At 33.8% G+C, this 26,566-nt stretch overlaps 2 protein-coding genes and 1 long non-coding RNA gene across 7 annotated transcripts; 2 read left to right on the top strand and 1 right to left on the bottom strand.

The window, feature by feature from the left end:
• Positions 1 to 433: 433 nt before the first annotated feature.
• On the bottom strand, positions 434 to 15,306 carry LOC111416710 (uncharacterized). Of its 5 annotated transcripts, none has more exons than XM_071201223.1 (9): positions 14,915 to 15,306; positions 2,265 to 2,369; positions 2,062 to 2,189; positions 1,891 to 1,980; positions 1,649 to 1,819; positions 1,387 to 1,540; positions 893 to 1,055; positions 671 to 833; positions 434 to 616 (listed from the first exon to the last, which is right to left on the bottom strand). In XM_071201223.1, exons 2-7 carry the CDS (start codon positions 2,344 to 2,346, stop codon positions 934 to 936), a joined length of 747 nt encoding a protein of 248 aa, XP_071057324.1. In that variant the 5' UTR covers positions 2,347 to 2,369; positions 14,915 to 15,306; the 3' UTR covers positions 434 to 616; positions 671 to 833; positions 893 to 933. The 5 variants fall into 5 exon arrangements, with proteins under 5 accessions (XP_071057324.1, XP_071057322.1, XP_071057323.1 ...); XM_071201221.1 differs by having other exon boundaries at positions 1,583 to 1,819; positions 14,915 to 15,304; XM_071201222.1 differs by lacking the exon at positions 14,915 to 15,306 and adding an exon at positions 11,501 to 12,595 and having other exon boundaries at positions 1,583 to 1,819.
• Positions 15,135 to 17,178, top strand: LOC139432533 (uncharacterized). Its single transcript, XR_011642290.1, has 2 exons — positions 15,135 to 16,558; positions 16,617 to 17,178. It is a non-coding gene; the product is annotated as an uncharacterized lncRNA (long non-coding RNA).
• Positions 17,179 to 19,149: 1,971 nt separating this feature from the next.
• LOC111421108 (uncharacterized) lies at positions 19,150 to 22,521 on the top strand. The gene has a single exon (XM_023054248.2). The coding sequence runs from the start codon at positions 19,150 to 19,152 to the stop codon at positions 22,519 to 22,521; it is 3,372 nt and encodes a 1,123-aa protein (XP_022910016.2).
• The last annotated feature ends 4,045 nt before the right edge of the window (positions 22,522 to 26,566 follow it).

Below are 26,566 nucleotides of genomic sequence, written 5' to 3'. Positions count from 1 at the left end.
AAGCTTAATTACTGTATCAACACATTCCAGAAAAGAGGGTACAGTAAAACCTCGACTTACGCGACCCCGACTTACGCGTCCCCGTACTTACGCGGTTTTTTAACGATAGCGCTTTTAGGTTTTCGACATTGGAATTTATTTAAAAAAAGAGATCTAGACATGTTAGCTGCTTTTTTTCTAACTCTTACAGTTTCCGAGATAGCCCATTCGGACATCGAATTGGAACCATCCTGTACATACATTTTTTTAACAAAATTAATGTTTATTAATCCTTGATTTTATAATATATATTCATCGAATTTCGACTTACACGATTTTCGATTTACGCGGCTACTGTCAGTCCCACCTATCGCGTAACTACGGGGTATTACTGTAATTTATATTTTATGTTGTCACTGTACACGTAGTATTCTTTTAATTTGTCTGTACCTACAACTACAATACTTGTTGTAGGAGGCCCTCAAATTATCGATTTGTGGTCCAATGTCGTTTATCGTATTAACACGTAAGGCGAAATCCTGTTGAGAATCTGTTATAGAGGGTTTGTACGTCCTACTAATACGCCGTGGTTGTAAAATAGCGTGAAGCAACAACAGTGTGTAGTAATCTCTAGAATCTGTAAACATAACTCAAATAATTGTTTATAAATTAATGAACACCTTAAACTCACCTTCATCGAGTTCTGAATTTTTTAATATTTTGAATTGTTTGGCACAATATTTATCTTTAATATCCGATTCGAAAATTGTCATAATTTTTGTTTTGAAATTGTTGAAGCCTGTTGTTAATTTTTGTTGATAATTAGGGAATAACACCAGGAAATCTATGTTAACCTAATGTTTAAAATATATTATTAAATGTTTTTCTTGTTATTTTGATTACTTTATCTTACCAACTCGTATCCTTTTGCATCGTTATATCGTGGCCATGTTTTTAATAAATTATCAAGCGATCCAGCCGATAATTTGAAGTTTTTGTCCTATAATCTTTTATTCTATCCCATTGACTTGGATCGCAGTTGGTGTTCAAAAAAGCGATATAATTCTCTATTTCATCTGAAACCAAAATAGGTAGTTAAGTACGTATTGAAGATAACATTCAATTAAATAAATGCTACTAAGGGCCACTTTTACCTTCTTCTTGTTAAACTTATACTATAGATATTTTCAGCTGTCGGCCAATCAAGAAGTTTAAATAGTAATAATCATGTCGATAATCTGCCGGTTAAATTAACCAACAACGATGGTAAAAGTGGCTTTAATAGATTTTACGTATTACTAATTTTGTTATAAGAAGCAAAATAGATACTTATCATGCTGTAAATAATGTTAGCTTTGAGTTTTGTATCAAATTAGTAATAAAATCATAAAAAGATTGTATTCTTACTTGTGTGATAATCAATCGGCTCTCCAATAATATCACTATGTGAGACATTTGTATCTAATTTAAGCTTCTTTGTGCAAAATTTTAAGTTAAAATATCGATCATACAGCTTTGCACTAGGATTTATTTTACATCTTCGTGGCGTATAATATGTCAACTACGGAATATAAAAGAAAAATAACGTTAAGACAACACTCACCGGTGATTCGCTTGGAAATAATTTAACAATGCTTCTACTAAAATAATCAAAATGATGAGGTTTCACCTTTGCATACTTTAAAACCATATAATCAACCACAATATGGACAAGATACGTTTGGACTTGTTTATCCAAAACGTTATGTTTGTTATAATACTCTAAAACAAGCTTGCCCTTCACATTCTCGTTAAGAAGCGTTTCAATATCTTTACTATCGGTCAAAAGGTTGTCATAATCCTAAAACGTAAAAATACGAAATGAAGAAAAAGAACAACTCGACATTTAAGTGTCTGCGTAAATATTCTTACTGCGGTTGCATTTACTGGAGAATTGCAGACTGACGACGAATCATGTGAAGTCTTTCGGCTAATTGTAGTCGCCAACGGCGTAAAATATCCCTATTAAAATAACATTACAATAACAAAATTCGCATTGCAATTGGTATTGTGCGATATAATTCGTGCAGTTATATAACTTACGTGCAGTTCTTTCCACTCAAACAACTTTTGCCTAAATTTAATTCTTAATCCAAATCTATCTAATGGAATTAAATTATCAACGTCTTGCACAGTTAGAACCTTAAGAACCTCTATGTCTATACCCTTTTCTATAATAAAAAATAAATAATTTCGGAACTAACAGCGGCGAATTTTCTTTATATAAGATCAATATAAGATCATACCTTTGAAATCTGTAATTAAATCGGGCAAATTCCACTCTTCTAACAATTGAGCGACGTACTCGAAGGAATCCATGTCAAACATTGTGCTTTAATGAATGAAAAAACCTAACGAAGAAATAATTTAAAACAAAAGTTATAAACTTCTAAAAAGACAAAAAAAAATGAAAGAAAATAAAATAATTAAATTAATGTAGTTCATTTATTTATACAGGTGCCCCAACATTTTGGGACCCCCGTTTTTCTCTTAATCGACACAGGACAAAAAGGTCTACTTTTTGAGGTTAGTGTTGTGACTTTATCACTTCCGGTTAGACCGGAAGTGGATGACAATTTCACTATTTTTCAGAAATATTTTAAATTTATTTAACGATTTGTTGTTCTTTATAGAAAGAATTTGTTCTTTATCTTTTTTAACAAATTTGCGTTTAAGCTTTAGTACTTGACGGATCACCGTAAGAATTCAATTAAAAAAAGTAATATTAGTATCTTCTTTTTTTTCTTCCAGGGCTAACTTGATCAATTGATAAATAAAGTAGAATAAATTAAAAAAATTCAAAATTTTTAAGCAAGAACTTTTTTTAAAACTGAAGCAAGAGGTGGTTTGTTTGTTCGAAAATTGTAAATGACTCAAAAATAATTTTAAAAAAATAAAAGTTATGTGGTATTATGCCATTTAACAAACTGTTAAATAAATTTTAAATATTTCTTAAAAATAATGAAATTGTCATCCATTTCCGGTCCAACCGGAAGAGATGAAGCCACAACACTAACCTCAAAAAGTAGACTTTTTGTCCAGTATCGATGTGTTAAATATCAAATCTGTGGTAGTTATAGTTTAAGAGAAAAGCGGGGGGTCCCTAAAAGTTGGGACACCTGTAGTAGTGATATCCGCATCCGCATCCGCAACTACGGATAATCCGCGTTGTTTTGACAATCCGCATCTGCATCCGCATATAAGTATATTTTAACGGAGCTCCGGTCAGATCAGCGTTCGGTATTAATACATTATTTTTTTAATTATTTGATCAATCAAGCTATCAAACAAAATTAATTAAAAAAATAATAATTACGTTTAATGCCTTATTAACCTACAGTATAATTATTGTAAATTATAAAGTTTTTCAGTAACTCCGCATCTGCCAAATTAGAATTAAAAAATCCGGTTCCGCATCCGCTAAACCCACATCCGTAACATCATTACCTGTAGATATATCTATATCTATAGATTTATTCTTTTAAGGCTCGTTACTACCATCTTCTGGTTAAGCTATCTATGGGATTATTACTATGAATATGTTTAGCTCATAATAGGGCACGTTTTGACCCTATTTGTACTTTCAACCTACCCTTCTAAACTACTAAACGTAACTACCCCCTTTACATTTTTGCTACAATTTTTTTTATGCAGATGATAAATACATTAGAAAAATTATACATAGATAGATGAAAGTATCCTAAAACTTTTTTGTCTCTATAAAATTTTTTCAAAAATGACTAATTTTTGAGAAAGAAAATAATAAAGCAAACACTGCCCGTTAATAACGGGGTTGTCGATCAAAAGTTGGAATGAATTTTTAATGAAAAAATCTTAGTAGGCTTTGCAATCTTTGTCAGAAATATTTTTGACGTTTAAATGTCAGTTTTTCTTACTATTATTATTGTTTTTCAAATTAATTTTTGAATACAGTTCTATCGCATTTACGCTCGTTCACTCGACGTTTCAAAATTTTAAATAAAACAATAATAAAGTAAGAAAGCCACTGACATTTAAACGTCAAAAATATATATTCATTCCAAGTTTCGATTAACAAGCCTACAGCTTAACAGTTAGTGTTTGCTTAATTATTTTTTTTTTCAGAAATTATTAAATTTTAGACGAACATCCGAGAGACAAAAAAGTTTTAGAATAGTTTTATCTATCTAACTGAAATTTTTCCAATGTATTTATCATCTTCATAAAAAAAATCTAGGCATAAATTGAACGGGGGTGGTTACGTTTAGTAGTTTAGAAGGGTAGGTTGAAAGTACAAATAGTGTCAAAACGTGCCCTATTATCAGTTAAACATATTCCCCAAATTTCATTTTCCTAGAGTTTATGGTTTTTGCGAAAAAAAAATTAAACCAAAATTTTCCGCCATTTTTGGAGGGGTGTAACTCCTTAGGGGAGCCGAAGTCGCCCATGGTTCATATATCAAAGTACCCTTAAAATTCACTAAAGAATCACCCCTTGAAGTTTGTTGCAGTCATTCAGATACACCTGTATATATATTTTTTTATTTAATTTTTTTTATTGGCCCCTCACATTTCACCATTAGTGGAGTCCCTATTATTAAATGTTGTGGCGCCCTTTTTCAACGAACCCAGCCGTCTCCACTGAACTGCAGGCAAAATAGGCACTCAAGGGGGGAATTATCTTTTTGGTTCAATCATTCATTTTGATTTATTTTGAATTTTTGTACGTCACAGAATGTTTGATAGAAATGACTACCTTCAACAAATATCCAGTTCAGATAGAGTGTGAACCAGTCGAACGGAGATTGAAGATTTGGAGACAATTCAAGATACTTCGATCGAAACTAACGAACAAGAAGTAAAAAAAGTTCAAAGGCAAAACATCAGCACAAAAATTAGGATTAGGACCATATAAACCAAGCCTATAAATAATACTATAAATAATTACCTTTGAACTTGCATTCAATAATAAAACACGAAATAAGACTAGTAGATCAAATACCAGTCTATCAAAAAGTTTATCGCAAACCTTACAACCAACAACAAGAAATAAAAACCCAAATAAACAAAATGTTACAACAGGATATTACTAGGAAAAGCAACTCCCCTTGGGCAAGTCCGATATCGTTAGTACCGAACAAGATCGACGCGAGTGGATAACAGAAGTGCCGTATTGTTATTGATTATCGGAGGAGAAGAAAGACCGTCTTCTAAATGAGAAGACGGTCAAGAATCGTTATCCATTACCAAACGTAACAGAAATTCTAGACAAAGCTCTTGGTCGAGCGAGTTATTTCACCAGTCTCGATTTAGCCAGCGGTTACTATCAGATTGAAGTCAATGAATCCTACAGATTCAAGACAGCCTTTATAACAAACCAAGGCCAATATGAATATTTAATAGAATGCCGTTTGGACTTTGTAACGCACCATCAACCGTCCAACGAGCAATGAATAACATCTTGAGAGGTTTAACTGAAGAAATTTGCCATGTTTATTTGGATGATATCATATCGCTTTTAGTACATCGTTACGGAACATAAGAAACGTCTAAAACAAGTTTTCGAACGACTAAAACAAAACGGAGTAAAAATTAAATCATATCCGTCAAAAATGGAGGCAATTAAAAAATACCCTATACCCAAGGCTAAATGAGAAATTGAAGCGTTTACAGGTCTTCTGGGATACTATAGAAAATTTATTCGTTATTATGCAAAAATATTAAAACCAATGACGAAGTATCTATCCAAAGATCAGACAGTTGAATTAACACCAGAATATCGAGCGTGTTTTGAAAAATGTAAAACATTACTCTGCAATAGCCTCATTATACAATTCCCGGACTTGCCGGTCAAGACAGGCAAGTTGCTTTCGCTTCACGAACATTATCAAAAACCGAATTGAAATACTCAACAGTAGAAAAGGAACTTTTGCCGGTTATCTACGCTTGAAAGCAGTTTCGCCCGTATGTATATGGCACGAAGTTTACATTAGTTACAGACCATCGACCACTTTTATGGATCCATCATCTAATGGATAACAACTTGAAATTACAAAGATGAAAAATATATCTGCAAGAGTATCATTATGCTGTAGTTTATAAAAAAGGAAAAATGAACACCAATGCCGATGCTCTAAGTCGAATTGAGATAAACCCTGAAGAAACATCATCCTCTACTGGAGCAACAATAGGGGAACTCTAATCTGATAGGGAGAATAATTGCAATTTATGTCAACTATGCAAGTACGAGAGGAATCCTATTACAGCAAAACAAGTAATTACAGAAACACCAACCAGACGAATGCAGATAATTCGTATCGATAAATTCTCGAAAATATCACAAGCATATAAAATACCTGACAAAAACGCTATTACTATTGTAGATAAGTTGACGGAACATATCAGTAAATTTGGAATTCCTGATAAGAATGTGTGTGACAATGGATGTGACTTCAAGAATAAATTAATTGAAGATTTGCTAAAACTTCATAAAATAAATGTACACTTCACTACACCCGGGCACCACGAATCTAATTCACCTAGAGAGTTCATTCTACTCTCCTAGAACATCTTCTTAAAAGAATTAAAGATACGTGTAATTTCAGGTGCGTCTGCACAGGAGCAGAATTAATACGGAAATTAAAGAGCCAAAGGGAATGACACTAAATCAACTAGATACGGCTTGCAGCTGTCAAATTGACGCCAAGTTAATTTTAGAAATAGATTTGGAAGAAGTTTTAAATACTTTTACCCATAATTATAATTTTATCGATAATGTTAACAAAAACGGCAATGACAACTATGATAAGATAACTTTAATGAATAATCTTTTACTAAAAGTTAACCATAGAATAGAGTTATTAGGATTACGCTACGAACAGAGAAAACGCGAATTAATTAATGTAGCAGGTAGCATTATAATAGTTATTTATGTATCAAGTCAGCAAAGTGATTTTTTATCGAACTAGTCTAAGTTTGCGAGTCGAGCGACACTTTGCTGACGTGTTGCATACAACATTTTATCGCCAACCGCAAAATTTAACGATATGAAGATATTGTAACTTACCAGTTGACATATGACAAAGGTCGGTAGTATAGTGAAAAGGAAAGTGCACTTTCCTGTAGAAGGTTCTGGGTTCAAATTCAGCTCTGTCTTACGGCATTTTTTTTAAATAGACAGCAATTAGCGGCAGGTAATAGTACAGGATGCCCATTATGTATGGAAGATAGTACATATGTATGTATATCTCGGTAAATGTTGACTTTATAAAAAAACATTTTGTATGGAAAGTTGTTTAATATTTTATTTGCATTAATAAGACTGCATTCAATTGTTTTTAATTCAGAAAACAAATGAGTAACGAATAACACTTGAATTTTGTTAAATGGCAATGTATCTTTTCGTTTGGCTCATTTGATAGAGATTACTTTTCTCTTTAGGATGGCGTACAATTTTTGTACCCTTACCTCAGAAAATTTTTGAAAAAAATGTAAAAATTGTTTATTAATAGAAATTAATCAATAACATTAATCTAGATATCCGAGATCGTCAAGTACCCCGAATTATTACCGGAAATGAAATTTACACGGCAAGAAGTATCTTCGACCGAAAACCGTGGGAGGCAAATGTAATGTATGTTTTTCTCTTAACAGCAAATGTAAATTCGCTCCGATGAAGGTTGTAATTCGACAACCGAAATATATTAGCAAATTGTAAAAAGTTGTTCCTGTACTTTATTTGACCGTTCACCCCGAATAGATCGTATTAAATTTACATTCAAAATAAAACAAATAAACTTCGAGGTACTTCGAGGTACTTGACGATCTCGGATATCTAGATTAATGTTGTTAGTTATATTTTCTTAATAAACAATTTTTACATTTTTTTCAAAAATTTTCTGATATAAGGGTACTAAATTTTACGTCATCGTAAAGAGAAAAAAATCTCTATCAAATGAGTCTAACGAAAGGGCCATTTAAAAAACTTCAAGTGAATAACACTTGCTCATTTGTTTTCTGAAATAAAAACAATTGAATGTTGTCTTATTATGGCAAATAAAATATTAAACAATTTTTGTATAAAATGTTTTTTTATAAAGTTGATACCTTCCAAGATATATACTATAATCCATACATAATGGGCATCCTGTATATTAAAAACCTAGTTTCGTAAGCACGCTTGAAATGCACGAATTCAAGTTGAAAAACGAGTGGCGAACTTAACTAGCCGATATTATAGCCGATAACGTTCTTAGCATCGAATACAAGGTCCACAATGATGAGGACATTGAACTCTGAGCAATTTCTCTTATTTTGGGAGGTGTACATGAAACATTTTTTATAAGTGAACACATTTTATGTTTTGACAATGGGGTCATACACACTAATTAAATTTTGAGAATATTATTACGTAAAGCGATATATGCAAGTATACAGGGTGATTTATAACATACGGAGCAGACTAAAAGGGTAGGTACTAGGAGCCAAATTGAAGATATTTTTTTAAGAATGTTTTGACCACAACTTAATAATCGCAAAGATATACAGGGTGTATCTGAATGACTGCAACAAACTTCAAGGGGTGATTCTTTAGTGAATTTTAAGGGTACTTTGATATATGAACCATGGGCGACTTCGGCTCCCCTAAGGAGTTACACCCCTCCAAAAATAGCGGAAAATTTTGGTTTTATTTTTTTTTCTCAAAAACCATAAACTCTAAGAAAATGAAATTTGGGGAATATGTTTAACTCATAATAGGGCACGTTTTGACCCTACTTGTATTTTCAACCTACCCTTTTAAACTACTAAACGTAACCACCCCCGTTCAATTTATGCCTAGATTTTTTTTATGATTATTTATCTCTTTGGTTAATTTCTCTCATGAAAAATTTTTTTCAGGTGAATACATTTTGTGTTTTGACAATTCTAATTCTAATTGTTAATTTAAATTTCTATTTTCAAGTGTTACGTTGTTACCAACTGCTACATACCTATTTCCCTACATTGTCAAAATTTATTTTATTTTTGTTCAAAAAATAGCATAAAAAACACGTTTCATAAGACTTAAAGCACTCATTCAATAAAACTCGTGGCTTCGTCACTCGTTTTTAAACTTGAATTCGTGCATTTCAAGCGTGTCTTACGAAACTAGTTTCTAATATACTATTACCTGCCGCTAAATGCAAAGTTTACTAGATAGTAGCACAAAGTGTCACTTTACTGCCGCAAATGGATAGCATAAAGTATAGTTTTGCTGCCGGTTGGCGATAAAAACTATTACAGGTAATTTATATGCAGAAGACGCCGAAAAGTATAATCAGCTTATCAATACGTTAGATAGAAACCAACAGAAATTAAATAATAATCAAAATTATCTTGCAAAAATAATAAACGATTGAAAAATTTCAAATAATTTTGACATAATTGAGGCGCTGAGAATAGAAAGGGCGAACTCAACATCGGACCAAAAATTTTTTTTTCATTTTTCGGTAATTTGAATGATGACGAATCGTTCTATGTAACAATTATGTTAAGTTTGCCCTTCTTTCCCTTCGAAAATCGAATATCAAGCAAAACCGATGTCCGATTTTAAGCAATACGGCTGAGAGTACAAACGGCGAACTCAACAGACAGCGCGTGTTTACTTTCTGCACGTATTGCACGGCCATATTTTTATTTAATTTAGTTGACTGGTAGCTGTCAAACAACGTATAGATAGAATAGTTATACGTATGGATAGTTATAGTTGTTTATATAGTTTTACTGTTAGAAAATAAGTTGTGAAACATTTCTTTTTATTTACTGCGCATTATGGCAAGTGCAGAATATAGTGTAGTGGACTGTTATCCGCGAAAAATATCAAAAAATGCCGATATGTGGAAATCAAGTATCAACAAAAAGAAGCAGAATGAAGGACAGCCTTACACGTCCAGAAGTACAAAGAAACCAGTTTCTGCTCGTCAACTTAACCCTCCTTGTGACTGTGGATGTTTTGAGTAATTAGGTGTAAAGAACATTCGTAATATTTTTGATGAATTTTGGAAGATGGGAAATTACGAATTGCAGAACGTTTACCCATCAAAAATTGTTAAAAGTATAGATGTAAAAAGATCCTATGTTAAAAACCGCCCAAGCAGAACGTTAATACGTATTTCTTACTCTGTCATCTGTAAGAACCAAACATACCATATTTGCCGTATACAGTATTCATGGTATTAGTGAGAAACGTGTTCGGGTGGTTTTGGATAAAACACGAGCATGTGAAACTGTTCAATCCGATCTAATTGTAAGAGGAAAGAAGGAACCAGCGACAAAAACAAGTTCCGATAGTCGATCTAAAGTATTGGAATACATTTCCTCCTTACCGACAGTCTCTAGCCATTACAGCCGAACAAAAAGTCCTCACCGAAAGTACTTCCCTCTGGAACTCAATATACATTCCCTGTATTTATTATACGTCGACTGGCTTAAAGAAAATTACTCAAGCTATCAATGTGCTGCTGAGCATTATTACCGTTCCACCTTTAACCACGACTTTAATATCGGATTTCAACCTCCAGGAAGCGACACTTGCAATTTTTGTGATAAAACAGACGTTATGCTCAAGAACTTGAAGATGAACGAACGGCAAAATACTGAAGAAATAGCAAGCCTTGAGCGAAAAAAAAACGTGCATTTAACTCAGGCCAAATTTCCTCATAACCTAATGAGCACCTATAAAAATAATGCTGATGAGAGTCTTTTGGCAATAGCTTTCGATCTTCAACAAGCATTACCTACCCCAAAACTTACAACTGGAATTCAGTATTACAAAAGGAAGTTGTGGACCTACAATTTCTGTGTCCACAATATTAAGATGGGACAATCAATAATGTATGTGTGGGATGAGAGTACCGCTAAGCGTGGATCTTGTGAGATAGCGAGCTGCCTATTTAATTATTTATCTAATATTGGCGAGAATATTAAAAAGGTTGTACTTAAGGAAAATTAAAAGCTTCACTTGACAGGAGCGAAGTTTAGAGAAGGAAAATATTTTGAATTTATACACGAGTACAAACAAGAGTTTTATATACACAACTCATATAATTTGGATGTAAAGACAGCTGTGAAACTTCAAAAAGGAAAGACTTCTAATTATGACAGCACAAAATTTTGCCTCAAAAACAATAACCTTGAAAAATTGTATGAATCACCAATTAAAATTGCTCCTCTAAAATTAAAAGATATTCGCGTTCTATTGCCGTTTGTGCCATTACTGTGGAGCAGATTTTTTGTTCAATTCTTGGATCGCCAAACTCAAGAGACGCAAAATCAAGAAGTCGCAAAAGACAGCAGCGACGAAGACATTTTGGACTATGAATCATAAATAGATATCTTTGTTATATTGAATCAAATAAAAATCAAGTAATTTTTTTTTAATTAAATAAAACAATCTGTCTTTGGCGAAAAGTAATAGGTAATGATAGATTATTAAAAAACTGAAAATGTCGGATTTGAGTTTTCACATTTTACTGCTTTTGGAATTTGCGGTGCGTCAAGCTTGATTCTCTTGCCAATACAAGATCATCGTTGATGCCTTTTTAAATTGTCAACTCAAGTAAAACTTTTTCCACAATCCTCACACACGACCATTTTACAATTTAATGTTGTACACTTCTACTTGTTATGAAAGAACTACGTCAATACCACATTTCGCAGGCGTTTATAAACCCTCACCGTTCCTGAAACTTATTGGGAGGAGGAGGATGCATCGAGTGCATTTGTATACACGTATATTTTTAAACTCAGCATACCTTTGCATAATAAATTAAAAAAACATATATCTCGCAGGTAGATCATGACTCACTTACTAGTATCAAGGTAATTGACCTCCTCCTCGAACGTATCCCCCAAAAAAATTTGCTGATTTAAGAACCTCCTCGCATATTTTAAAGCCCCGTATACCTTTACATAATAGAATAAAAAAATATCCCGCAGGTAGGTCGTGACTCACTTATTTGTATAACTACATGTCTCAAAACCGTATACCTTTTTGTGTATAATAAGTTAAAAGATATATCGAAGACATGTTCTAACACCTACCCAAAAACTTGTTAATTTTATGTTAAACATATTTAAGGATATTAACTTTGCTCCGAAGTACTCCATTGACTATTTCATTCGTATCGTTAACAGCCAATAAGAATTCGCGGTTTTCCGTCAATTGCGAGTATTTCAGCGGTTATTTGGCCGTAACCATGGAGAACGATAATACGAACCTTTGTATTATCGCTTGTTTGACATTTAATTAATTTCGAGACATCCATGCATGTTTCCATAACAATCAATGTAATTTATTAAAAAAATATAAAAATTCTAAAAATATGTATATTTTTTATTCATGAAATAGTCTAGCCATATACAACACGACAATCGAAAATACTCGAATCTCGACGTATTGCCTTAAAAAACACCACTCGACCTTCGGTCTCGTGGTGTTTCAGGCAATACGTCTCGTATTATCGAGTATTTTCGATCGTCTTGTTGTATAATATATGATAATTCCACCCAATTCATAGAAATGACTAAAGATTTAAAAATAAAAGACAAAATTCTTGTTTCCTTCGACGTCACTAACCTTCACTCAAATGTTCCAATTGACCAAACATTAGAAATAACGTCAAAAATATTTAACTCATTTTCAGATAATAAAACGATCGTCGAACATTTAAATTATATTTTAAAACACATAGTCACTCAAAATTATTGTACGTTTAACAACGAATACTACTTTATCTCGGAAGGTTTACCTATGGGCATGCCTTTATCAGGTCTCCTAGCAGATATCTTTTTAGATTACATCGAACAAAACTATATTATAAATAATATTAATCCTCACAAGAAAAATATTAGTAAATGGGTGAGATATGTCGACGACGTTTTTTGCATTTGGGAAGGGAACAGAGAAAATTTGATGAGTTTTTTTGAATTATTTGAATAAAGTTAATAAGAACCTTAAATTTACCATAGAAATTGAAGAAAATGATCAACTTAATTTTCTAGACTTAAATTTAACAAGAACAGATAAATATAAAATTGAGTACAACATTCATAGGAAACCATCGACCATCTCAACAACTATTCCCTATGATTCAGAACATCCTATGTCACAAAAACTTGCTAATTTTAGATTTTTAATAAATAGAATATTTAACTATCCCCTCTCCGAACAGAATAGGATAAAAGAAATTGACTATGTGTTTGAGCTTGCATATAATAATAAATTCCCAAAACATATTATTAATAGATTATTTCATAAAATACAGCAACAAAGAGACCCACTTTATGTTAAAACTCTAAATAATTTGAAATATAAGCCCATTCCTTTCAATAATGTCACCTTTCAGGCAAAACACATTTTTTCCAAATATAATCTTTCCTTGGCATTTTCGAATAATAACACGATTCTTCGACTTTTATCCAACTACCATATGAAGAACAAAGATATTTTCAAAGAATGTGGCATATATTCTATTGGTTGTTCTAATTGTAACTCAGTTTATATTGGGCAAACAGGGCGTAAATTGGAGACTCGTATACGAGAACACAAAACCAAAGATAATTCCAATGTATTCAAACATCACATTGAAACAGGCCACAAGATAGACTATAATAACACTAAACTTCTACATAAATGTGAAAAAGGTTATAGGCTAGATCTGCTCGAAATTTTGGAAATTAACAAACACAAAAATAACAATAACTGCGAATTATTAAATGATCAACTTCAATTATATAATAAACCTATTTTTATGTCTCTGAGAGATCATAAAACAATTATATAACAAGTTTATTTGCCCGGGTAGTTCAATGCAGGTTTAAAACCCGCTCAAGTCTTTTTCCCAGTTCCTTTGTTCTCGTCTCACCGTCGACATCTTTTCGTTTTTCGTTTTTGACAAAAATTTTTAATATATTTTGATGTCGTATGTTTATTTTACATTTTGAGTTATATTGTGAATGTTTTTATTGTGATTATTTATTTTTCAATTTTAACGTGTTCATACCTTCTAAAGAAGTTTTCTTTGAGATAATGTTTTTTCGTTTGAGTTTTTCGCTTTTCATGTATAAATCGCTTTGAAAATTTTGACTGTAAGTTTTTTAAACTGTTTTATTTTAATATTTTAATGTGTTTTTCGTTTTTTCGTCTTTGCTAGTTTCGACTGAAGATGAGGGTGTAACCTCGAAACTAGTCCCGATATATATTTAAATAAAAGCAAGCTAAAGAAGTTTTTTCTAGTATATCTTTTTGGTATAATTTTTAATATGTTCTAACAGTTCATTGAGAAACGTCGAAGGATAAACATAGTCATTGTTTTCATCTAGGTAAACATATAAAGATACATTTTTAATAACTTTCTCAAAATAACATGACCTACATAAATAAAAATGAATTTTTAATAATTTCGTCTCAAGTTAATTGACCTCCTCCTCTCCTCATCGAATCTCCTCCGACCCCTAAAAGAATCACCGATTCAAGAACCTCCTCTCCTCATCGAACCTCCTCTGACCCCCAAAAAAATTTGCCGATTCAAGAACCTCCTCCTAGAACGCAGGTTCGAGGAGGAGGTACTACTTAGATTTATCGCCGTTGAGGAAAATAAATTTATAAAATTTAATAATCCCTGTAAAGAAATAACTAAAACCTAAATTGAACAAGTGTCAATATCAACTAGTATTCAAAAATGTAATAACTGGCAATTGTAATTTTGTAAGGTTAGATAAAAAAAGAGGGTGGAAGTACTGGTTGTACAACGTTAAGTTTAATTATTCTGAAATCAACCAAAACAGGGGGAAGCTTTCGATAAATATATTCTTATCTTCGTCAGGGTACGCTACAACGAACATTACACAAAATTCCAGCAATCAATTAAGAGACTTACATTTTGATTAGCGATATTCACCTCCAGGTTCATCTTTATAATATTAATTATATGTATTGAGAAAACAATATTTCCTTTGAAAGATGATATTTTATTTTTAATTATCGGTGCTACAAATTTGTTTCGGTTATTAAACCGTCATCAGGCACCACGTCTAATTGTCAATAATAAGTTTTGATTTCGCTTCTTTAACAAATAATTACGCGTTCTTTTGGTAAATAAATAAATCACAGAGATACACTACATTAAACACACTACTAATTTAAAAGTAAAAAGTTAAAAAATAGTTAAAAATGCAGTAAAATTAGACACGTTAAAATGGAGAACAAAACAACCACAGATGACCAGATGCTTAACTTATACCGCTCTCATTTGGACCTAATATTCTCTCTCTCTCTCTAGAGAATTGAAACTGTGTAGATGGCGGTAGTGTAGTCGATCGATAAATACGAGCGGGAATTTGAATGCTCGTTTAAATAAAAATCTCATTACTCTTTAAATTTTTTTTTAATAATAAGTTCCAAAAAATCAAAAATTGTCATCTCAAAACTTGGACAAGTTTTAAGATGAAAACAGTGATTTTTTTGGACTTGTTATTAAAAAAAACTAATAAAATATTATTAAATAAAAATGCAAACTTCAGAAGAAGAAATCTATGTATATTTATAGACAAAAATTTACAACTATAAATTTTTAAATATTTAATCGTTTTCATGGCAAAAGGGTGCGTTTTTGTACAATGGTAAAGCATTTGCTTCAAGGCTAGAGGAAAACCCATGAAAAACTCTAGCATACCATAAGTCAAATAAACTTCTAGACAAATTTAGGAATACGAATTGTTATTGTAAACAACAGATTTAAGACAGCCAGAATAAAAAAATACTACAGAGCAACTAAAATTAAAAGTACACAGTATTAGTGATAAAATAATTATTGTTTCCGAATTAACAATTGATATAAAACTTTAATATTTCTTTTTATTTGTTTCTGTTCCTATCAATTAAAATGCAAAAATATTTGAAACTTAATTAATGCTTTATTATTATTACTATAACTTAAAGTTAATCTTAAATTAAAGTGAGCCAAATAATAACAAACCTAGCAAAATTTATCAGAATTAAGACAAAACGAAAAGGAACAAGATTCATGTAACATGTTTTAGTCTTATTGTTAGTCATAGTTTTAAGTTCTTAGTTCATCATTTATCATAATCATGGTTTGCATTGCTTTAACTATGATCACAACTAAGACTTAAACATATTGCCTCAATTCGTGATTAGATAATTGGAAAGTAAACATTATTACCTTTAAAAACCTGAGTAAAATATTCTGCTTTGTTTAACATACCGAGAGATCAAAAAAGCCGGTCCGCTAAAAACTACTTTCCCAAACGCTTGATACCAATACTTACTGTCCTCGTCACAGCCTCCTCCCATCTCTACTTGTTTTTAATTTTCATCGTTCTTATTGGTCGACGAGGTGATATCGATTTTTAGTTTCAATGGTTTCGATCAGCTGAGGTCAGAGTCGTGTTCTTGATTTTGGCGTTTGGTGTTTCAATATTTCATTATGAATTTATTGCGGTTTTATTTAATATTATCTGTCTTTATTAAGACAAAAATTCGATTGTGATTTTTCTCTAAGGTAAATAATTATTTTATTTTAAATCGGTTTGGTATAAATTTCGTTGATTTATTTTTAGGTTAAATCATACCGTTCACCTTAGAAGAAGACAAGTTTCAAAGTTTCTTCTCCAATCTTATCTCCGAAATGGAGTAAAAGATCAAAATGGGGTATGAAAATATTCAACAAGTCTTTGTGTAGAGGAATTTAGGGAGACATGCCTGGAAAATGTAGTGAATTACCTTATGTCATGACATTAGGAAAGTTGTCAAAGTGGTTTGTTACAAGAATTCATTGAATAATTACATGATGATGAATTGGAAGAAGGATTTTTTCAACATGACAATGCAACTGCACGAACAAACAAAAGATTCCTTCATGAATTTTATGATGATTGAGTAATCGGTAGAGGATGTTGGCCACCTCACTCACCCGATCTAACCCCACTAAATTTCTTTTTATTCGGTCATTTCAAAAATTCTGTCTACAAAAACCGTTTACAGACCATAGAAGAATTGGAAGATGCAATACGACACAATGTTCAACAAATAACTGCAGAGCAACTTTATGTTCAGAAAAGAAAATAACTGCAGAGAATCACTTTATGTTTAGAAAAGAATGGTCAACATTTTGAATTCGTTTTATAATAAATAAAACTTCTAAACCTTAATTTTTATAATAAAATAAAAGATCTTTTTTTGATTTATGAAATAAATTAATTACAAAAGAATAGTTTCAACGTTTTCTTTTTATTAATTAATCCTTTTTAATTATTTTCATCATAATTTAAATTTACATTCACCAATCTAACTCCAGAGAGAATTTATTTCGAATTTTCTTTAACGAGAGTAACATTTGTAATTTTGTGCGTGTGAGTTTTTAAGGTTATGTTTACTAAACTAAAAGTTTCCTCCCATTTCCCCACCACTATTAAAACAAGTGGAAGGAGGGTGTGACCGCTCTGACGAGGGCAGTAAGTATTGGCATCAAGCGCTTGGGAAAGTAGTTTTTAGCGGACCGGCTTTCTTGATCGCATTGTAGTAAGAAATCCAGATTTAAATCCACTGAATTTTTGAATATAGTCACAATATTCTATTGTTATTAATTAATTATTATTGTTATCGATTATTATCGTTACTAATTGCTATTGTTACTGTGTGTTATTGATTTTAAATGTTAACCTTAAAATTACTTTGAAACAATTAAAAGCAGATAACTTGGAAACCACTAGACCTAAACAATGTAAGCAAGACTACCTTTTTTGTGTAGAATTGAAAGCTCCTTCAGATTTCTGGTTCTAATTCACCATACCTCAACTGACAAAATAGTCATCACTTGATATCTCAAACGTGCAGTGTGTATCTAGTGCCCTCTACGAGTAATCACAAAACAAATTCGTATTTCTTATGCTCGAAAATATATAACTACCAAATTTTATGTTAATAGTACAAAAAGCTTCAAAATTATCAAGAATTTTCGGTGAAAACCACCGACATTTGTATAAGAGATGTTAGGGCAAATCGTCATATTTTGGTGTTTAGTGTCTCCGGTATTCGGATTTCCCATTCTTTCTGACTCACCCTGTATATTAAAATCACCGACCACTATGTGGAGTGTTGATCATGGGCACCATACTAGATCGAAGGTTCGTATGGACCTTCAACCGGCAAGGGTTTCTAAAGCGATCGGTCAAAAGTGCTTCATGTTCTATGCACCAAAAATATATAATATTGTAGTTATCCATGTTGCAAGGTGTATGTTAGTAAAAGTCAAAAATTAACCTCTTACTTGCGTTTATTCAGATTTGCATCGATATTAGCTTCGAGGTATCACCTCATCATCAGTCGAAACTACAAAAAACGCAGAAATAAAAAATAAAAAACAGTCAATGTTTAAGATACACACAAGCGAGAAAAACGGTGAAAATTTTAAATTGGAACATATTGAAATCAAAAATTAATACGCAATAACGTGTACAAGATTTTGAAGGTCGAAAAGGTTACAGAGGTTGAATACAAAATTTTGTGAAGTTAAATCTAAGAAATTAAAAATAAAATATTTAAAAGATATACAAAAACTTATGAAAAACGGTGAAAACGAAAAAAGAAGAGAGCTGCGAGATTTTTAACTAAATAAATGACCGAAAACGATAAATAAAAGTCTGAAAGAACTTTGTTAGAAGTCTCGCAGCGATGCGGCGGAGGAACGAGAAGAAGAAAGACTGAATTTTACATTTTTTGTAACAGTTGCAGATTTCGCGTCATTCAGCCAGTATCCCAATCTTTGGCATTGGGTCGCAGCACACCAGTGTCTCACGCGGTACTGTGAACATTAAACTAGCATCAAAAGTGAACCCTTTCATTTCATACGAAGAAGAAGCTCTAATTCTCCCGAAACTTACCGCATATCTTCCTCAAAAAAGAACAGCGCATATTCCCTTCGAGTTAGCAGACCTTCCGCTAGCTGATCCTGATTTTACATCATCTAGAAATATTGATTTGATTCTTGGGGTTACTTTCTACTCAAAAATAATTCAAGATGGAATTCGAAGAAGCGAGGATGGATCGCTCGTGGCTCAACAAACCTCCCTCGGGTGGATTCTTTCCGGTATCATGGCCGATCAACCGTCTTCAAACTCAAACCCGTTCGCGTTTCAATGTTCGATTGATCGGGAACTCCTTGAAATTATTCAACGTTTTTGGCAACAGGAAGACGATACGGTTTCGGTTCCCTGTATTTCGCCGGACGAAAAAGAGCGCGAAGATCACTTTGTGAGTAACTATTCGCGTGATTTAAACGGTCGTTTCGTGGTTCGTCTTCCTTTCCGTCGGTCTCCCACTGAATTGGGCGCTTCTTATCCGATTGCCATACAGACTTTCACAAGACTTGAACTGAGATTCGCCAAAAATTTGAATTTTAAACAGAAGTACAATCAATTTATGTGTGAATACCTTGAATTGGATCACATGCGTCAAGTATCGGCCCCGCTTCGTGAACTTCCTCAATTCTATTTGCCTCATCATGGAGTTATTCGGGAGAGCAGTTCGACCACAAAATTGCGCGTCGTGTTTAATGGGTCCCAGAAAACATCTTCGGGCATGTCGTTAAATGAATGTCTCCATACCGGGCCTAAACTTCAAACCGAGTTGGTCGACGTTCTTCTCCGGTGGAGACGCCATCCGGTGGTATTCGCGTGTGATTTAGAAAAAATGTACAGACAGATTAAAGTACATCCAGACGATTGGCGGTATCAACAAATCGATTGGCGTGAAAACTGTACGGATCCTATTCAAACCTATCAGCTAAGTACCGTTACTTACGGGTTATCGTGCGCGCCATACTTAGCGATTCGGTGCCTTCGGCAGCTAGCGGACGAACACTTAAGCTCACAGCCTCTGGGAGCTTCTGTTATTCGACTGGACACCTATGTGGACGACATCCTCTCGGGCGCGAACGATCTAGACAAGGTTCAGGAGGTTATCTTTCAAGTGAACCTTATCCTGACGGCGGGCGGTTTTACTGCGCGAAAATGGACGTCGAATCATCCTGAAGTGCTTCGTTCTTTAGCTCCTGAATTCCTTTCAGGTTCAAGTACTGTTAAGTTAGACGAATCAAACTCGCCGCGTGCGTTGGGATTGCTCTGGAACAATTCAGAGGATAATTTTTTGTTCAGTTTCAAGTCATATACTGATAAACCATTCGAACTTACCAAACGCGTCATCTTATCCTTTATCGCGCGGTTGTTTGACCCGCTCGGCTGGCCAGCTCCTATCGTTGTTACAGCCAAAATCTTTATGCAAGAGCTGTGGACTCGAAATCTTGAGTGGGACGATTCTTTACCAAGCGATTTGGTGACGCGGTGGAGTTTTTTCCTTGATAATCTTAAAGAGGTTCCAACTATTCGGGTACCGAGGTGGCTTGGGTTGTCGGACTGTGCACAATCGGTCGAGGTTCATGGATTCGCTGACGCCTCGAACAGCGCTTATGGTGCGGTGGTTTACCTTCGGGTTGTTTCGGGCGATGAAGTGCGTGTTTCAATCCTTATCGCTAAAACAAAAGTGTCACCAATTAAGCGCGTTACGATACCGCGACTCGAGTTGTGCGCCGCGGTTATTCTTACGCGTTTGATCCGACGAGTTCGCGTGACTTTGGATCTTATTAATCATCCAGTGCGCCTGTGGAGCGATTCGACCGTTGCTCTATTCTGGATCTGCAGCCATCCATCACGTTGGAAAGACTATGTTCGCAACAGGGTGACCGAGATCCAGGAATTGACCGAGGCGAAGTGGCATCATCTCCCAAGCGAGGATAATCCAGCGGATCTACTATCTCGTGGCGTTCCATTGAGGAGACTGCAGCAAGAGGATTTTTGGTGGTCCGGACCTTCCTGGCTCCGTTCATCATCATCACAGTGGCCTTTGTTCCGGGCAACGTTGAGTACCGAAGCTGACGTGGAGCAACGAGCTATTTCAACTTCAAACACAGCATCTATGGTGAAAAAAGACTGGGACCATAAAGAAAAATATTCGTCCTTGAGCAAACTTCTTCGTGTTACGGCTTGGTGTATCAGAGTTTTCGACAGAAATAAGCTTTATTCTGTTTCAGATATTCTGTCGCCGGAAGAAATTAATCGCTCTTTAATGTTTTGGGTTCGCGAATGTCAGCAATTATACTTCGGTCAAGAGATCCGACTTCTGCAGAGCGGAAAAGCAGTTCAACGTTCAAGCCCACTGTTCCGTTTAGTCCCATTCGTTGATGGATTGGGGTTTCTCCGTATCACTGGTCGCCTTCGATTTTCGACGTTGGATTGGGACGAGAAACACCCAATTATACTGCCAAGGGACTCCAGACTCACTACATTGATAATTGACAGCCATCATCGTAGAACATTGCATGGAGGAACACAACTTACCTCCACTTCCATTCGTCGACAGTTTTGGATCATTGGAGGCCGTGTTCCCGTTCGGGCTTTTATCCATCGATGCATGATATGCGCAAAACAGCGAGCTGTTACAAGCCAGCAGCTCATGGGTCAACTTCCTTCGGCCAGAGTTCGTCCTTCAAAACCATTCCAACATTCAGGCATAGATTATGCTGGGCCGTTTCAGCTTCGCAGTATGCGAGGGAGAGGAGCTAAAATGTACAAAGGATATTTAATCGTCTTTGTTTGTATGACTACCTCAGCTGTTCACCTGGAGATCACTTCTGACTACACGACAGCGGGATTCCTAGCAGCATTCAAACGTTTCTCCGGTCGTCGTGGAATCCCAAGCTGCATCTATAGCGATTGTGGAACAAATCTGGTGGAAGCTGATAAGGAACTTCGAGCAATGTTCTCGGCAGCCTCGTCGCAGTGGAGACATCTTGCTCATCTGCTCAGTTGTGACGGGACCGAATGGAAATTTAATCCGCCAGCAGCGCCCCACTTCGGAGGAAAGTGGGAGGCGAGCGTAAAATCAGTTAAAACTCACTTTAAGAAGGTCGTCGGAGCAACAACACTTACTTATGAAGAATTTTCGACGGTCCTCGTTCAAATTGAGGCCGTATTGAACTCACGACCTCTTTGTTCAATCTCCGATGACCCTAATTCTTACGAAATTTTAACGCCCGCCCATTTCCTCATCGGCAGTTCCCTCACTGTAGTTCCTGAGCCTTCCTTGCTCGACGTTAACATTTCACGTCTTTCACGATGGCAACATTTGCGACGAATGATAGACGACTTCTGGCTAAAATGGGAGAGATTTTATCTCCAGTTCATTCAAAATTCCAATAAATGGTATCAGCAACGTAACTTACCTCAAGTTGGAAGGTTGGTTCTTATAAAGGACGAACGTTTCCCTCCGTCCAAGTGGGCACTTGGTCGAATTACGTATCTCCACCCCGGACCGGACGGATTTGCGCGAGTGGCAACGGTGAAGACACCAACAACGACTTTAACGCGACCCGTCACTAAACTTTGTGTCTTACCGAGTGCCGATAATTGAGTGTTAATTTCGTTTTCATTAATTCTTTCGGATTTTCTTAACGTTGTCCGTCGTTCTTTTATTTTGTTGTGTTTGATTATGTTTCAATATTAGATTATGCTTTTTTTTCACATGTTTTATTGTTATTTCGGTTGCCTTCCGTTCGGCAAGGCGGGCGGTAATGTTTAAAAGTTAATAGTTTCTGTTATTTTTGTTAATTATAATTTAATTAGTCGGCCGTTCCGTATTTTTTAAGTTTTGTTATTCAGTTGTTTTTTATACTAGAGTTGACGTTCACGTGCAAGAGACCACGCGTCAATTTTCTGTGCTTAAAGTATTTCCGTGTTATTTCAAATAGATGTTCGTTAAAAGTGTTTCGACTTTTATTTTCTGTTTGAACAACCACTAAAAGATTCTACAAGAACTGTAAGACGTTTATATTTCATTTTCTTTATTTGACAGTTTTTCACCCGAACTTTAATTGACATTTATAAGTGTTTCAAATTTTCCCGTTTGCGTTTCTAATATTTTCTTAACATTTTTTTTGTGTATTTTCTTAACAATAGTCATCAATGGGTAAAAACAGATTGAGTTCCTATAAATAGTTATTCTTATTTTTCTAGCTGGTGTTTATATTTGACCCACACCCTTCTCCATATCTAATCCGACATTTGGGAAATTTTCGCTAGTTTAAACGTAGATTAACCTAACTCAAAATCTAATTTCTACACAAATTTCTTATTTGGGCGATATTACATCGATAAAAGCAAGATTGACGATTTTTAAGCAACACGTATATTGTAAAATTATACCAAGATGGGTTTATGGAAAAGTTGAACTTGTTCATTCATAAGTAGATAGATATTATTATTTTTATAATTTGTTACACGAATGTAAAAGCTCAACTCCTCCATAATTTATATTATGTTCAGTCTTTATGTGGTGCTTAAAAATATTGGAATTTTCTTTAGTTTTATGTTTACGAATTCTAGTTTTCAGCCTCCTCCACATTTGTCCGATAGCAACAAACTTGTATCCGTAATTTTTTATCTACTTTCTTAGCTGATATATTTCTTATTATTAGAGATAATTCGAGATAATAATTAGAGATTCTTTCTCTATCTAAACCCGGTCTTTGTCTGTCGATAAGTTAATACTAAGATCAATCTGTACTTAAACTACAAAGCGGTGACTCTGTACTTAGATTAAATAGCTTAAAATTACCAAACTTCAAGCCTTTGTGCAATTGTTATCAAACCGAATTTTAAAAAACTATTATCACACGCGCTGTTTAAATTTATTATATCTTAACCCGGGTTTTCGTTGGTAAATGTAAATATGTAAGAAAGTTGTTTAGAGGTAGAGCAATTAAACGTTTCTGTATATAGAGATGTATATTAAAGGTGATTTAACCATGATGCTAATAGATATTGACCGACAAAAACCCGGATTAAGATATTTGAAGGAGCGTTCTTTCTGATTGTGAACACAGTTTTTTAAAATTCGGTTTGATAACAATCGCACAAGGGCTTAAAGTTTGGTAATATTAAGCTATTTTACGTACAGAGCGGTGTTCTTCATCTTTTATTGATCTTAATATCAACATATCGGCAACCGACGATTTCATAGAGAAAGAATCAAGCTTTCATATGATGCATTTAGTTTTCCGCAATCTCTAATAATAAGAAAGATATCAGCTAATAAAATGGATAGGAAATTACGGGTAAAAGTTTGTTGTTGGAAGGTTTGTTGCTATCGTCACACGGGTTATTTATTTATTTTTATTTTGTAACCATGTATACACATGTCTTTTTTAATAACTATTTTAATTTAAGTAAACTATTGTTAAATAAGCTACTATGCTTATTTATCATTTATATTTACAACATTAAAAATAACACACGCATTTGGTAGAAACAATTCTATCTAACGACAGGTAATTGTCGTTATGCATTGAGAGCCTAAGAAATAAGGTTTTCATTCGAAAATATGTTGTAATCTCAATAAGTTTAGTGAAAATAACATTTTATTTTGTGCGTGGGTATAAATTAAACAATTTCAGGTTAGGATTTAATACTCATTTCCTATCGATTAAAAAAAAATCATCGATTTTTAAGACGGACTCTTAATCTTGAATTATTCCATTTTATTAATGTACATTTGTAGCGAACCGTGGGGTCAATTAAATTTATTGTTTGATTTTGTTTCAATTTGCAATTTCGTAAAGGTTCTCCCCTACTTTAGTTTAGTGCTACTGTCCGAATTGTCGGCCAATGGAACGATTGTTTAGATTAAGAGCGTTCGGAAAGAAAGGGTTTAAAAATCTCAGACGGAAGAACCAGAGTTCTACTTAGTGGAGCTCGTTCGTGGTAGAGTCCCCGTCGGGAGTCGAGTAAGAGCTAGTCCGAGGAGAGTCCTAATCCGGTTGGAAATTCAGTCGGAATTAAGTCTAGGTTAGCTAGGGAGAAGCTGATCCGGTTTCAAAAAGTTCGGGTTGGAGTTCCAGTTCTAGTACTTTCAGTTGAGAGAATCGAGATTAAGATTGTTGGTCCGTATCACAATGAGATTTTTAAACCTTTGTAAGTAATAATTTTGTAAATCAATACTAACTGCTTCTGGTTCTGTTGATTGGTATGTCTTTCGTATATTTGCTTGATAGATTTTGTTCAATAATTTTTATTTGATAGATTTTGTTCGATAGTTTTTGTTTAATACATTATGTTTAATAATATTTGCGGGATAGATTTTGTTCAATAATTTTGGTTTGGTAAATTTTGTTATTACATTTTATTTGTAGATTTTTTATTATTCTTGTAGTTTTTCTTTTATTATTTAATAAATTTTATAGTAAAGATCAAAATATGAATTTTCTTTTACCTTGCACACCCGCACGTCAATGTAAGAGCCCGGGATTTATTAAGGCTAAGTTGTATTTTTTTGTTTAATGTAAACTATCATCTTTTTGTGCAATATCTGATTAATTTTTGATTAGAGAAGTTAGAGTTAACTTCAAAATTTTGAGATATTAATTGGTTATTCATTCTTTTGTTAACTTATCAATTTATAGTATTTTTAATTATTTTCGGTTTATTTTGTAAGGGTAATTGCATTTGGGGTGATAATTCTTTTTATCGTTTGATTTTGATATTCCCTTACTATTCAAATTGGCCAATATGAAAAGTTTTCGCGATAATATTTTTAGTTCATTTTAATTAATTTAAGTTAGGATCGTACTTGTGTATCTTACATATGTGTGTAAACTTATGTTTATACATGAACATTTTTCTTCAAACTTAAACAATATACCTAGATACATTTTCTTTCGTTTCAATTGTGGTTGTTGGTTGTTTATTTTCATTCCTTTTGTTACCACCCCCGAGCGTGAGGTGGTAAGAGGCCCACCAGTATATTCTCGGAGAAGGGTATTCTCCTCGGGTCCACTCTTTATAGGAACCTCGTAACGTGGTCAAGTGTGTCAAAAGACAAGGGGGAAAGGATCAAGCGGCGGATGTCAAAAAAGCAAAATACAAGAGATAAATAAAACTTTGAATTAATTAATGACAATACTTTAATATATTTTCTTTTAGACACAAATCAAATATAAAACAAAAAAACAGTAAATAATCCTATCTAGTACTCACATAACTTTCTCTTTTTTTGTGTTGATCGACACCTGGCTTTCTTCCGCTTTTTTCTCCCACACTTTACCCACGTCTGTACTCTAACTCTCGACTCCCTAACTTCTTCTTCTCTTCCCTTCTCGCGAGTTCCTCATCCGTTGTCCCCACTCCCAAAATATTTCTGTACTTCCCCGAATTTAATATATAAATCATTTCTGACTTGTTACACATTCTTTAACGCTAAGTTCGGACTTAATTAGTTTGTGGTCAAATATTTACATCTTTGAATATTATTTTAAACAGAGGTGGAAGTACTGGTTGTATAACGTTAAGAATTAAGTTAAGTTATTGGGAATTCAACCAAAAAAGGGGAAGGAATCAAAAAGCCTCCTTTAACTGGACCAAGCTTTCGATAAAAATATTCTTATCTTCATCAGGGTACACTA

This window comes from Onthophagus taurus, unplaced genomic scaffold, assembly GCF_036711975.1.
Source record: "Onthophagus taurus isolate NC unplaced genomic scaffold, IU_Otau_3.0 ScKx7SY_25, whole genome shotgun sequence".
Classification (NCBI taxonomy): domain Eukaryota; kingdom Metazoa; phylum Arthropoda; class Insecta; order Coleoptera; family Scarabaeidae; genus Onthophagus; species Onthophagus taurus.
The sequence above is the reverse complement of the archived record's forward strand: the minus strand, read 5'-3'. Positions and strand labels throughout refer to the sequence as shown.

Coding starts and splice junctions, on each gene's coding strand:
- LOC111416710 (XM_071201221.1), bottom strand. CDS start 2,346: ATGTTTGACATGGATTCCTTCGAGTACGTCGCTCAATTGTTAGAAGAG. Junction 1,820..1,890: donor CTCCAGTAAATGCAACCGCA/GTAAGAATATTT, acceptor TTTACGTTTTAG/GATTATGACAACCTTTTGAC. Junction 1,056..1,386: donor GCCGATTGATTATCACACAA/GTAAGAATACAA, acceptor TTTTGGTTTCAG/ATGAAATAGAGAATTATATC.
- LOC111421108 (XM_023054248.2), top strand. CDS start 19,150: ATGGCCGATCAACCGTCTTCAAACTCAAACCCGTTCGCGTTTCAATGT.